This window comes from Chelon labrosus (assembly GCF_963514085.1).
Source record: "Chelon labrosus genome assembly, chromosome: 10".
Lineage (NCBI taxonomy): Eukaryota > Metazoa > Chordata > Actinopteri > Mugiliformes > Mugilidae > Chelon > Chelon labrosus.
In genome coordinates, this window is record NC_140360.1 from 18,057,193 (window position 1) to 18,071,025 (window position 13,833).

The 13,833-nt window shown below is 41.2% G+C and overlaps 1 protein-coding gene across 2 annotated transcripts; it reads left to right on the forward strand.

The window, feature by feature from the left end:
- Nucleotides 1-792: 792 nt before the first annotated feature.
- Nucleotides 793-9,905, forward strand: syn2a (synapsin IIa; the record flags this gene model as incomplete). 2 transcript variants are annotated; one of them, XM_084553473.1, is made up of 11 exons in its annotated part: nucleotides 793-1,967; nucleotides 7,090-7,147; nucleotides 7,244-7,335; nucleotides 7,456-7,612; nucleotides 7,760-7,849; nucleotides 7,984-8,046; nucleotides 8,154-8,296; nucleotides 8,374-8,448; nucleotides 8,672-8,774; nucleotides 9,449-9,595; nucleotides 9,771-9,905. In XM_084553473.1, exons 1-11 carry the CDS (start codon nucleotides 1,624-1,626, stop codon nucleotides 9,903-9,905), a joined length of 1,407 nt encoding a protein of 468 aa, XP_084409599.1. In that variant the 5' UTR covers nucleotides 793-1,623. The 2 variants fall into 2 exon arrangements, with proteins under 2 accessions (XP_084409599.1, XP_084409600.1); XM_084553474.1 differs by having other exon boundaries at nucleotides 9,449-9,589.
- Between the last annotated feature and the right edge of the window lie 3,928 nt (nucleotides 9,906-13,833).

Genomic DNA, 13,833 nt, shown 5'->3' on the forward strand with positions numbered 1-13,833 from the left:
AATTCTATTAACGTCCTCAGAACAGAAGCTCCATCTTCATTTGTGTGCAGCATTAGGTTCAGTACATTGGACATTTGAAAAAGGAAACATTCATCTTCTAAAAGTATATTTTGTAGAGACGTTATATTATATGTCAATTCCATATATCCAGGAAGTGTTTCAAAACATTGGCTATATATTTAAATATCTACTAGCTACTACTATACTGCATGTGTTTTATGCTGTGTAAAATTTGCAGTGTAGTTGTATGCACTATAGGTTGCAGTCTTTTTGTGAAAGTAGCCTAGCGTCATATTTGCAGTACTATATCTAACTACCCATTATAAAGATATAGTAATGAAGGGGGTCTGTCTGTACCTGTGAGCACAGAATCACTTGTTAATCACTCGCAGACAACTAGTGAAATTATTTAGCTTTATTATTGTTTGGTAGAAAAAAAATCATTCTGAGGGATAAAGATCGTTTTGCTTCAGTAAAAATATGTATAAATTCTTGGATTATTTTTCACTTATCTTTGCATCTATCATATTCAGACTGTGTCACCCCTTGACCTCTCTCTGCATCACACCTTATTGGTTTATTGATCTGTTTCCTGGCCTTTTGCTGCGTTGGAGGTAACTTTCATCACACAGCTTTACTTCCTTCTTTACAGACCAATTCAAGTGAGTAAGAGCAGCAGTGGCAATTGTTAATTTTGTCACACAGTTGTTTTGTTTAATTGGTAATGATGTTATTGAGATGTTTGCTTTTTTCCAATGAAATTAATCTTAATTAGCAAACACTTTAGTACAGAGAAATATTGAAAGCTGTGTCCTTGTGCGTTTAGATTTTATGAGTCCAGCAGGAAATGTGTCTGATAATTGCACGTAATGAACTGTGAGTCTCATGATGGATAAGTGCTGGTCAATTAGGTCTAATAAATCTGTGAGATTTAATGAATCTTGGAGGAAATTTTAAGAAGTAAAATCAGTAGCTATTGAAAAGAACAATTAAGAGAGAGGGTTTATTGCATGCATTTGGGTCTCAAGGGACGGCTGCTGACGTTTTCCTCTCATTCAATAGTGCCCACTAGTCCTAACAGCCATTTTAGATGTCAGGGCTGCATTTTACACACACAGAAATGCTGTGCATGTCTAGAGGGTGGAGAAACCTGATGAACAAGAGCAGCAGGAGTAGGGCTATTGGGATGCAGCACTATACAGTATACCCTCTTGCACTTCCACTGGAAACCCCTCTATTTTCCATGCTGTTTTTCAAAAAAAGGATGACGCCTCTGAGGCAGTAGAAAATGGGGGAGGGGTAGAGAAGTCAGGCATGCCAGTGAGAGAGAGAGAGGAGAGTAGAGGACGAGAGGAAGAAGGGGAGGCACAGGCGGAGCATCATTTGCAATGCTGGAGGAGAGCACAAGCTAAGGGGATTGGTTGCAGGAGAGTGTAGCGTCACTGCCACTGAGGGGGAGCTTTGAGGATGCTCCGCTAAACTGGGAGGGAATATAGTCGCTGGGAGTTTGCATAGAAAGCTCAGCCATTATCAGTTGGACACTGACAACAGGGACTCCTCTGCAGAATACATTTCCACACCCTTGTTGCTTGTTGACTCTTCTGCTCTCTGCCAGCTGCAGCCATGAATTATTTGCGTCGGCGTCTCTCGGACAGCACGTTCATCTCCAACCTGCCCAATGGCTACATGACAGACCTTCAGAGGCCTGACCCTGCTCAGCCTCCTCCACCTGCTTCCACCTCACCTGCCAAGTCTCCTACAGCTGGGCCAACACCTCCTCCAGCCACTTCCCCCGCTCCAGAGCGGAAACCTCAGCAATCTCAGTCGACAGGAGCGGGTTTCTTTAGTTCCATCACCAACGTTGTTAAGCAGACAGCTGCCTCAGCAGGGTTAGTGGAGCAGACCCAAGTCACGACACCAAAGAAGTTTAAGATTCTCCTGGTCATTGATGATCCACAACAGGAGTGGTAAGACAATATGTTGCTCTACTAAGTCTTAAATAGATCATCTTGAGTCATTTATATACTATGAATTGGTTTTTTGCATAATCCTTAATGTTGCTTTTCACCTCATGATTCCTTTGAATGTAGCCGTTAGGTAATGGTTAAAGTACCACTGAAAGAGCATCTGTAGCCAGCACCCTGCAGATATGAATGAGCACTGCTGCTGTGGTTTGATGGTACAGCACGCCAGTGTCACAATAGAGGCAGCCAGTACTTAAGGAAATATGGTCCATTGATTCTCAGCAGTAATGACATAACGCCAAGATGGACGGTTTTATGGTCTTCTGTCCTTTCTGTGTTGCAGTGAATGCTTTTCTGATGTATTTTATTTTGTTATACACCTGGATATTTTTTTTTTTTTTCAAATTACAGAATTATCCACAGTATGACCTCTGCCTTTGTCCATTTTCAGAAATAAGTGTTCTACCAGTTGTGCAGAATTAGGAAATGCACATTATTTCTGTGGATGTAGTCTAAATACTGCAGTGCTTTCCCTCCATCAATGGGGTTTCCCCCTGCTCACTGATTGCAGATCACATGGCATGCCTTGCACTGACATAGATAAACATTAATGTAAGAAACGACAACCCATGGTGCATTAGCTTTCATTCCACTGTAAACGATAATACAACTGAGAAGGGAAAATTTACAACCTCATCTCCATAGATATGTTCCTCAGTCATGCTGGCAGGAAAGGGCCATCGGTGTCATCAGCGTTAAGAGCCTACCTTAAGGCATTTAAGCCGGGACACTGCCAATCAGTGTCCTGGGGGATGTTACTTATAGGTAGCTTAAAACAAGCATTCTTGTCAGTCTACTGTGTTGAAAACTAAAATCACTCTGCATGGGTCGACACTGGATTCAGAAGGAAATGATGTTGTATAGAGACTCATCCTGTTTAATAGTAGAGTGTGGTAACAGTATCTCCTCAGGATGAACATTTATTTGCAAAGCTGGCATATTTTCCACAGCGATGTGTACACCAGAGCATCCTTTATGGTTTTCAGAGACATTATCAGATGCCACCTGAAGATTCAAGCATCCTCCACTTATACCAAATCCAAACAAACAAATCTCTTTTATTGTATATGGATTTCTTAACTGTCAACTATCTGTGTAACGACTAGATGGCAAATAGCTGACAGATCTACCATTTGGTGATGCAGGGCGTAATGTGGCACTCACGTATATCAATATGTCGTCAGTGATGTGTACCACGTAGAGGCGATGGCAAAATGGCCACCGTTCCTGTGTGTTTATCCACACGGGACTGGCCTTTTATCCAACAGAAAGTCTGATCATTGCTAATAAAATCAGACTCTCATCAGGGCGATGGATGGCAGCCAGTGGAAAGGAAGTTGCTTGTTGAAGAATAAGGATTATTGTCCGATGTGCCAAATACAATGAAGCTGCTCCACAGATCTGGCAGAGAAAGACTATTTCATACATTAAACTAAAACCATGTCATTTTTCAAAGGTCATTCTAATAAATAATGGTGAGCAGGTTGAGCTGGCAGTAAGGTGATGTTCTGCACTCTGCTCACCCATTTTTTAACAAGATGTGATATGAATTCCAATACATTTGATAAAAATTGCACTGTATTTGGAACTGTAATAGTCTGAAGTGTTCATAACCTCTGTAGTCTTGTTTCTTGTGTCTACATTGTGCCCAGCCTCTCAGGAATATCTCACTGAAAGGGCTTCCTCTGTCTGAGTGCCGCATCTATTTTTTATGGCTGCTCAAATTCACCGAGGGGGAGGTCACACATGTTTGTTCACTATGTTTGGTTTCATCTGGTTGCTTCTATGAGACCTCTCACCCACTGGTTGTAAGTCACTATGGCAGTGCAAGTCAGATTTGGTGTACAAAGTGTAGTGTTGGTCTGCCTCTGGTGTATGGCTTACATAGCGCTATTGTTTGAAACGGTGACTGTTTGGACAGTAAAACATATAAGGATTGAAAGGGATTTGGAAAGAAAAGTATTGGTGGAAGTTATACATGATTTATTGCATTTGGCACTCACAGTGAGAGGACAATATAGGTGTTGGCAAGATAGAAGAAGATGAAATGTCTCTTTATCTTTATGCGGGTTTCGGTGAGTACCAATTTTTCTCTCTAATGTTGTTGATTCTGAGGTATTGTTTATGCGCTCCATCTCACAGCGTGACAGGCAGTGTCCGAACCTGTCTCCGCCTGCTGCCTCTAATAAAAGCCAGATTGATGAGGCCTGGGCCAACAGGAGCAAAATCTGGAAAGTTCTTCAAACTAATTGCATCTGGCAGAAAGCTCATCACAATCTGTTTATTGCATCCAATAATAAAAAATAAAAAAATCAAATGATTAATATGTGCGCTATAAATCCCTCCCGTTTCAGATGTATTATTGTGGAAGGGAAATTATGTGTAGTTTGCCCCAAGGAAGTACTTTACAATACATAACAGTACTTAACAATACAGGATAGGGATAGCACAACATTTGCAATGTAAAGAAAAATGTAAGATATTGTTATGGATGCACAGGGACTTAACAAGTTGTGTGAAGCAGAATACGCCGATCTGCCACAACATTATGACAGGAGAAGTGAATAACACTGATCATCTGGTGACAATTCAGTGTTCTGCTGGGAAACAAATAAAAAACATGAAGAACAGCACAAGGTGTTGACCTGGCCTCCAAATTCACTAGATCCCAAACTGATCAAGTATCTGTAGGATGATCCACAGAGGCCCCTCCCCTCAACCCATAGGACCCAAGTTCCCCCACTAACAACATTCTGTTGCCAGACACCACAGGACACCCTCAGAAGGCCCATGTCCATTCTCTGATGAGTCACAACTATTTCAGATGCACAAAGGAGACTTACACAATATCAGGAAGGTAGTCATAATGTTATGCCTGATTGCTAGATTCACCAAAGATACAGAGGCATTCTGTCATTCAGCCAGCGTTTTACTTACTTTACGTACGTTTCATCTGCTTTGTTAGATGAGGCTGTCACTCATCCACAGAGGTTTATTTTGTTCCAGGAACACCATGCTATAAATTACTCTTATGACAGGCGGAGCAGATGGTGCACTGTCGTATTTATCAGACTAATGTAGGCTGAGATGCACTGTTTCCTTATCCTCTCTCTAATGTAGTTCAGTTTAAAGTAGAAAGACTGTGACTCCTTTTTAACGAATCACCAAAATGTTCTGATTCACAAAAATCAACAGTTTTAACAGACATCAGGAAAAAGATCCTCTGCGCTGTAAACTTAATCGCATTCAAATATTACTCACATGTGAGAACTAATGTTGTGGAGCCAGAGTAATGAGACATTGAAATTCAACAAGGACTCCCGCTTACCAGGCTCTCGGGTGAATCATCTCAGTGATATGTAATTTGGAAAGACTTTGACTGTGCAGCCTGCTAGCATCAGTGACATTCCTTAATTTGTCATTGTTTGTATTGACTTACTATTTCAAAGTTGAGATGATTTTTTTATTTGGTTTCTTATATTTAATTCAAGTCAATAATGCTCCTATTGATTCTTACAAATGAATGATCCTAGTAAACATCTACGATCCTTCTTACAAAGCAGCCACAGGGCACAAAGCCCAGTGACTAAGTCTAATTTTAAGGCTAGTAGACTAGGGCAGAAGCACAAGCATAACTAATACATGACATCAAAGCTCAACTTAACACAGAATTCGTATTGGTTTTAACCAGAGCAGCTGGTTGCTGTGAGGTGACTATTAACTACTGATGCATATTAATGCAGCGCACTGAAAGGTCCTGTCCTCTTTCAACGTGTGACTTATACTCTGTATGCAGAACTGAGCTGTCCTCTGCAGAGTGATAAAAGCGTGGATCAATCGCACAGTGCTATAATCTCGCCCCGCGTGTTAACAAGGATTGATATTTGAATGTGCAAAATGAAATCAGAGGCTCACCGTCTTGGTGTCTCATCTCCGGTTTCTATTATATTTGTGTACTGGCAAAGAGCATTCATCACAGTGCAGAGTAGGTTATTCACATTTTAATTTGTGTTTTCCTGCACAGCCAAACAGATCCCCAGTGCTCTAATTAGATTGTGAATGAATTATTCAGCTCTGCCTTCTCATTTAAGACGCGGGGTGTGTGACGAGAAAACGACACAAACTAGGAGGAAGTGAGAACTTCAAAATATATTTATAAAGCCATACTGGAATATGGGTGTTCTACAAATTTGATCCGGATGAACTGATCATAATATAAAACTGTTGCACTGCAGTAGATGACGGCTAGTGTGAAACGTGGAGCAGTGGAAAGTAAAAACAAAATGTAACGTTCTCCATGGCAACTTGAGGAAACAGAAGGAAAGGGGTTCTTTACTGAGCTCCTCTTAATATTGATTTACTACAGTAGTTTCAGCTGTCAAATCTTATGTTGTCAGGGTCAGTCCCTGCACATCGGTACAGGAAAGATAGCCAAAGAAATCGAACTCTGACAATCACCATGTGGCTTCTGCAGTTTCCATCCCTGTGTGGTTTTGGGTCACTGATCCTGTCTTAATCTTAACTGCGGTGGGAAGGGTTCCTCTTCAGCAGGTGAAGAAGGATCTGTGTGTGGCATTTGTAGTCAAGTCAGAAACAATGCTATCTGTCTTCTTTTTATAAGTGCTGAGTCACATGTCACGACAGAGAGGCGCGGCCATTTTCTGAAAATTTCCACGAGGAATTTTACATCACTATATTGTCATGTAATTAAACCCATAAGTTGCCCAAAACGCTTCACCGTATCTGTGTGTTCTGTGCAAGACTTGTCTTTAAACTTATTTTTTTTTAAAGTGTGGCTATGTTTTAGCACCAGGCTGAGAGGGAAAGGTGTGAGAAATGCTGTTTATCAGCAGTTGGAGGAGCTCAAATGGAAACATTTGTTCTGTATTATTCGTGCATTCACCAAAGTGGTTTATATGCAACAGTAATTCATTTCTGAGGTTGCTAGATTGCTAGATTTACACTGTGATCGTTAATCAACTGGGAATTTCCATTTTTAGGATGTTCTGTATCTCTGTTATTTATTCTGCTTTTGCATTAACATTCATTCATTCTTTTTACCTAGGGCCAAATTATTCCGGGGAAAGAAAGTACTTGGGGATTATGACATCAAAGTGGAACAGGTACGTTTCATCCAGTCATATCCATTTCAAGTGCTTATGCAAAACAGAGAAGAGAGTTGTAAATACTCTGTCCTCGTATATCGTTCAAATTCTCAGGCTGAATTCAACGAGATCAACGTCGTGGCTCACGCCAACGGAACTTGCAACGTCAACATGCAGGTTCTCAGAAATGGCACCAAGGTTGTCAGGTGAGATGCACACATCAAGATGCATGCCCCCGCACTGCTAACAGCTTTTATTAAATGCAGTCTGTCATTTTTTTTCTGGTTTGTTTTTGTCACACCTTTGCTGCAATTTTATTTTTCCAGGTCATTCAAGCCGGACTTCATCCTCATCCGTCAGCATGCCTTCAGTATGACCCAGAATGAAGATTTTCGCAACATGATCATTGGTCTGCAGTATGGCGGTGTCCCGAGCATCAACTCCCTCGAGTCCATCTACAACCTGTGTGACAAGCCGTGGGTGGTAGGCACTTGGCACTGAGGGAGTGCTTCATTGTAGAACAAAGAGAGAACAACAATAATGATCTTTACTGGGTTTTGGGATTGCATTTTATCTTTTAGCTCACTGGATTTTTGTCTGTACAAATGATTTGCCTTCATGTGTGTGCAGTTTGCCCAGCTTATCAACACGTATAGGAAGCTGGGTGCTGAGAAGTTCCCCTTGATCGAGCAAACCTTTTACCCAAACTATAAGGAGATGGTGAGACCCGCATCACCACACCATTTTTTTCTGCAATGAGAGAAAAATTCAGAATGCCTTTCTGACATTGAACTGCAAGTTTGCCACTGAGGACAATCTAAGACAGTGACACAAACTATACTTTCTCACTTTAGGTAAGCATGCCATCATTTCCCGTTGTTGTGAAGATTGGACATGCCCACTCCGGTATTGGAAAGGTATAGAGCTGTTTCCTGTCTCAAGTTATATGTATTAATTTACTGTATTTTACTGTTTTCAGTATCATCACATATCTGTTTTTGTATGTGCGTGTGTGTGTGTACAGGTGAAGGTGGACAACCACAGCAAGTTCCAGGACATAGCCAGTGTCGTGGCTCTTACCCAGACCTACACCACCACAGAGCCTCTCATCGACTCCAAGTACGACATCAGGATCCAGAAGATTGGCAATGACTACAAAGCCTACATGTATGTACAACTACACCGCTGCTACTTAATCTAATAATTAAACAAGAAACAAAACTGAACTTGTTTTTTGTCATCAGGAGAACGTCTATATCTGGCAACTGGAAGACCAACACAGGCTCAGCCATGCTAGAGCAAGTGGCCATGACCGACAGGTGAGAGTTACATAAGAACCTTATACAAACACAGAGATTCATTTTTCAATAGCAAATGTACTCAGTCTTTAAGAATAATCTCTTACATGTGCTGACCTGTTCACTGTATGCCATGTACAGTATAATAGCATGTTCTGCCGCAGTGGAGACAAGTGATAATCAGATGGTGGTGTCTCATTGTGCTGCTGCTGGTTCATGAGTCATGCGTTGATTGTCTGTTTAGGTACAAGCTGTGGGTGGACACCTGCTCCGAGATTTTCGGGGGTCTGGATATTTGTGCAGTTAAAGCTATTCACGGAAAAGATGGCAAAGATTACATCACAGAGGTAGGAGTCTTGGATTACCAGGTTTGAAAGCTCCAGGAGTCAAAGTTGATAACATAACATAAACATATACTGTATTTCTTCAGGATATGAGTCAGAATGATTGTGACAGCTTTTGTACCAAAGCTAAAGTGCAGAATGAGTCTCTTAATTCTAGCAATGACTGTAGACGCACGTGTCCGGCATACGCCGACAATCTACAATCCATTCTCTTCTTTCAGTCGTCCTCTCCAATGAATGCTTTTATGTTTGGACTATTGTCTCTCCTCTGAACGACAGGTTTTTCTTTCTAATCTGGAGCATCAGAAACGTTTTGTCGGATGCTTCCTAGGTTCCATTTCATTCTTCCTGAGCACCAGAGGTGGTGAATTCATAAACCCATAGATACATTCGTAACTCTCTATTCTCCACTATAGGCTCAGCCGTTCTAGTATTTGTCCAGTCTGTTGCTACAGTTGCGCTACCTTCTTCAGCTGCTGCCCGCTACCCAGTGTGGAAATGTCACCACAGACACAAAATTACAAACTCTATATTACGTGAAATACGGAAAGATTTACCTGATTTACCCATTCAGCAGCGTGTGACCTCAAATGGCAAAGCGCTCAACTATACTGTAACATTAAGACGAGCTTTACTTACACAATTTCTCTGATATAAACAACTTCCATGTGCCACAGGTGGCTGGTTCTGCCATGCCCTTGGTGGGGGAACACCAGGCCGAGGACCGGCAGCTCATCGCTGACATGGTGCTGGCAAAGATGAACCAGTCAGCAGAGAAGGAAGCTAACGCTCCACAGAGACCCACCACCATACAGCCGACACAGGTACAGCAATACACAGAGATTGCTATAGATTGGTTGTGTTAGTTTACTATCATTGCTTATGTAAATATAGCATGTGTTTTTAGACCTTAGGAATAAAAAAGGATCACAGTTGTTGATGCATGACTTTGATTCAAGGCTGATTTGACGCATGATGATGTTTTTTATTTCTTTTTAGGGAGCTGGCCAGAAGGGAGAGCTCACTGGTGAACCCACTAAGAACGGTGCTGGTCGTCCACCTCAAGGTTGTCTGCAGTACATTCTCGACTGTAATGGCGTTGCAGTGGGTCCAAAACCAGTCCAGGCCAACTGAGTAACGCGGGATGAGAGGGGAAGTCTCAGAGTCTAGATAACGATAAAGTACCTTAGCCGAACACAAGCGCAGACGTTGAGTGTGGATGCTGATAGCTAGAATCAGATCTTGGTGATGTGAGCTTGGTACAGCTGAGCGCTGGCCTGGACTGTGTTTTTTTAACTCTATGCAGTGTCAAAATGTACTGTCTACTCGTTGACCTGTTGATTTGTGTGCTTGTATAGGTCACATATGTTTCAGTAGCTGTGGTTTTCTTCCTTTGGGGCTGTTGTTGATGATGTAAAAAGCAGACCGTGCCTACACTGAGTTCAGTGCTGCTCTGTGCAACCTGTTTGACCCAGCTATGAATTTTTTTATTTGCCCCCAACCCCCGTATTATTATTATTTTTTTTGTTCTTTTGGTGTGTACCTTTAGATATTGTTCAAACTGTGGGCGATCGTACAGTTTGAAGTTTGTGTATATCTCAATATGTATACGGTAAGTGGGTGTGTATGACTGTAGTGGTGATTATTTTCGTACTTACACTAATAGATATTTATTTTTGTTTTGCATGATTGATACAAAGGCAGGTGCAAGCCAGTTATAAGTGTCCGATCAAGTGGGATGTTCATGTAACGCCGCTGTTACATCGCTGTCTTTATCTAAGCTGTGTTCCCTGTGATTCATGCATTGTGAATCTGTCATAAGAAATGCATATATAAGTTACAGATACACACATACGTACAATAGAGACATTCAGTATTTTTGCCTTTCTTTAAGTGCATTTCTTCCATCCACAACAATGTCACCGTGTCATCAGAAAAAGAGATTATTTAGAGCGATTTAAGAATAAGAAGAATTAAAATTAGATTTATTAAAGATTATATTACGTAGGATGCTGCGCAGGCGTCTGCGCACACAACTTCAATATATTTGTATAATTTTAAACCAAAGAATATATTTAATTTCAATCAGCCTTTGCACTCAAGTTACCACACAATGTAAATACCAGTGAGGAGACTGCTCACCCTGCAGTTTGTCGCACGGAGTGTGCAATTTTATCAGACAGCAGCGCTCCAGGATGATTTCAGCGTGCCTGTTGTAAATCAGAGCTGAGCTGCTGCTGCTGCATTCAAATCGTCGTCGTCCTTTTTGCTTTCAGTTGTGTGCAAGCAGACATTTCTGATTACGAAACGCTGTGTAATGTACGATCTGCTACGAAATGCCAGACATAAAATTCCCCCCTGTGGCTCTCGCACTCTCATGGAGGTGTTGCCATGACAACAATGCATGTGCTCTGAGGTTTAGTGTGGACTACTGTTGTAGTAGTGCTGTGCCTGTGTTGCTGCCACTACTAAGATACCTGTGATTTGATAGAAAGTGCAATACAAATCGCGTTTCCTTTAATTCCTTACATCAATAATGTGCTTAGTTTGAAATCAGATCTTCCATCGAGTTAGTTCTAAAAGCTATATTCATCCACACGTTGAATTGTTTTAAAACATTTCAAAGCAATTTTTTCTTTCTTTCTTTTTTTTTTTTTACACAAATGTCACAAACTGGTTGTTGTCCGCTGGCTTTTGTGGAGGCCATTTCATATATCTAATACCCTAAATGGTGAAACAGCTAAAAAGCAACCAAATCAACTGTAAAAAGAAATCTGTACCGTTTTCCAACAATTTGTTCGTTACTATAGTATAAAGTGTGTCCAGCAAGCTCTGTGTGCAGTTCTTTTCCAAGTTATATGAAGTGCCATTTGTATCTGTGAGCGTATCCTTGTGCAAGCCATGCCTGAGGCTTTATGGACGTGTTGTTCTGTTTAATAGGAAATATGCCATGACATTGATTTCCAAGGGAAGAACATGCGCGGGTACCCCAGTGTTATAGCAGCATGGTTAGGCCTTGGTTGTTGGTGGTCGTGATTAAACATTTGAGAAATTATAACTGGGCATGTTTATTGTGCTGAGGTGAAACCTATGTCTTCAGACCTGGTGGACTGTAACTATTAAGGGCCGTGGTACGTTTAAAACTGGTGTTGAGCTGTTTAAATCAAGAGCAGAATACAGTATAATACTATGGAAACAAATTCCTCTCTGGATATTTCCCTCTGTCACTGGCAATAAAGCTTCCTTTGCAATATATGCTTGGTCTGTGTCCTCATATGCGTAATGTTTGAGTAATCTGTTAAGGAAACACTTATTATAGACTTTACAGTAGACAGATGTTCAACTGCTGGCCACACACACTGCACAGCTATCATTGCATTGGTTCCAATGCATGAAGAAATATCTGTTTTGAAGTAGAAGTTACTGTATTGTGATAATGTACCCCCTCTCCTCTCCCCCCGCTTTGCTCGTGCCTTTATTTTGTGGTCTTTGTCTTATATGTCAAGAATATCAGATACTATATTTGAAAACAGAACATACACATATTAACATACTAACATCACATTTTAAACTTTCATTCATCAGTCTGTCTTCATAGCCATGATGCCTGAATATCATAAAATATTTCTTGTGCTGATATCAGGGGGCCCAGTGGAACCCCAAGGATCACTTTCACTAAGGCCTGCTCCAAAACCGACCATCAAATCTCCTGCAAAGGATGAAAGCCCAAATCTCAGCCCTGCAGCACAGATATTTCAGTCTGTGCACCAAGATATTTTAACACCAGAAAGGCTGCAGGTCCAGTGTAATTTTAACACTTCTCTGCATCCCGAGAACCAGGGTCAGTCTCAAACACGTCGAGAAAACACAGCTACCAGTCTGCAGACAACGGTGGAGCATGAACGAGAGCAGCTGGAGGGGCAGGAAACTGGGGGGAAACCGCAGGGACTTCCACAGCTAAAGTAAGAATGAACAGCGTCAGTTGCCGACGCAATAGCAAAGATCCTAGCTTTCTGAACTAATCAAACAGAGTGTATTCAACTCTCGTGTGAGTTCACTTGCACTGACTCACTCTGCACATGAAAAGTCACGATTCTCTTGTCTTCCAGCAAATCCCAGTCTCTGAGGGATGCCTTTGGAATGAGAAATGCGTCCTTTCTCCGCCCCGACAGTGAAGACCCAGCGAATGCCGACACCATCCGCAGCTTAAGGGAGTCCTTTGCAAGTCTGTTCTCCGAATAAATAAACCGAGACTTCACTCTGAAAGCCTTCCAATCAGAATCTGACTGCGGGTGTTTAATTGCTGTCAATCAAATCTGTTCAGACAACACCAAGACTGAGTTCAGTCTATATTTTTGATTGTTGTTTACGCAGCCATTCACATTTTGTTTTCAGGGGTTCTATGGTGAAAGTCTTTTCAGTCTACAGTAGATGTATACACTCTCAAGTACAGTGATTTGGCTTGTGATTGACTGATTGTACTGCTTGACTAGAAATGTATTTTTTAGCTGCTTGATTACCCACTGCCAATAATTATCAGTAACGCAGTCATGACCATGTATGCCCTACTAGCACTTAATGCATTGCTGTGTTTGCCAGTGTCACATTTGCACTGTTAATACTGTGCAGTGAGTTATTTTATAACTTTATGTTTCTGTGAGAACTCCATTGTGATATGAGTTATTCTTTATTTAGATCGTCCCAGCAGGTGTTTAGATTTCTATTGTTGTTGCTAGTATAATTACCATTGTTCTAATATTTGTACAGAATATTAGTATTACTATTATCATGTGAAGTCATCCTGAAACCTTAAAAAAACCCTCCAGACATGTTTCGAGTTGTAAAAATATAGTACACTTGAAGTATACAGCTAGTGCACCTGAGCTGATTTAGTTTTTCCACAGAAAATTGGAACTGACCGTGTTAATGTCATTCATATCCAGAGATGTACATTCATGTAAGCTGCATTAAATCATGATTGGCTTGTGACGTCTCAAAGTCACATATACTATAACCTGGTGTTAACTGGTGTGAATGCACTGATGCACTCAGATCCAATATG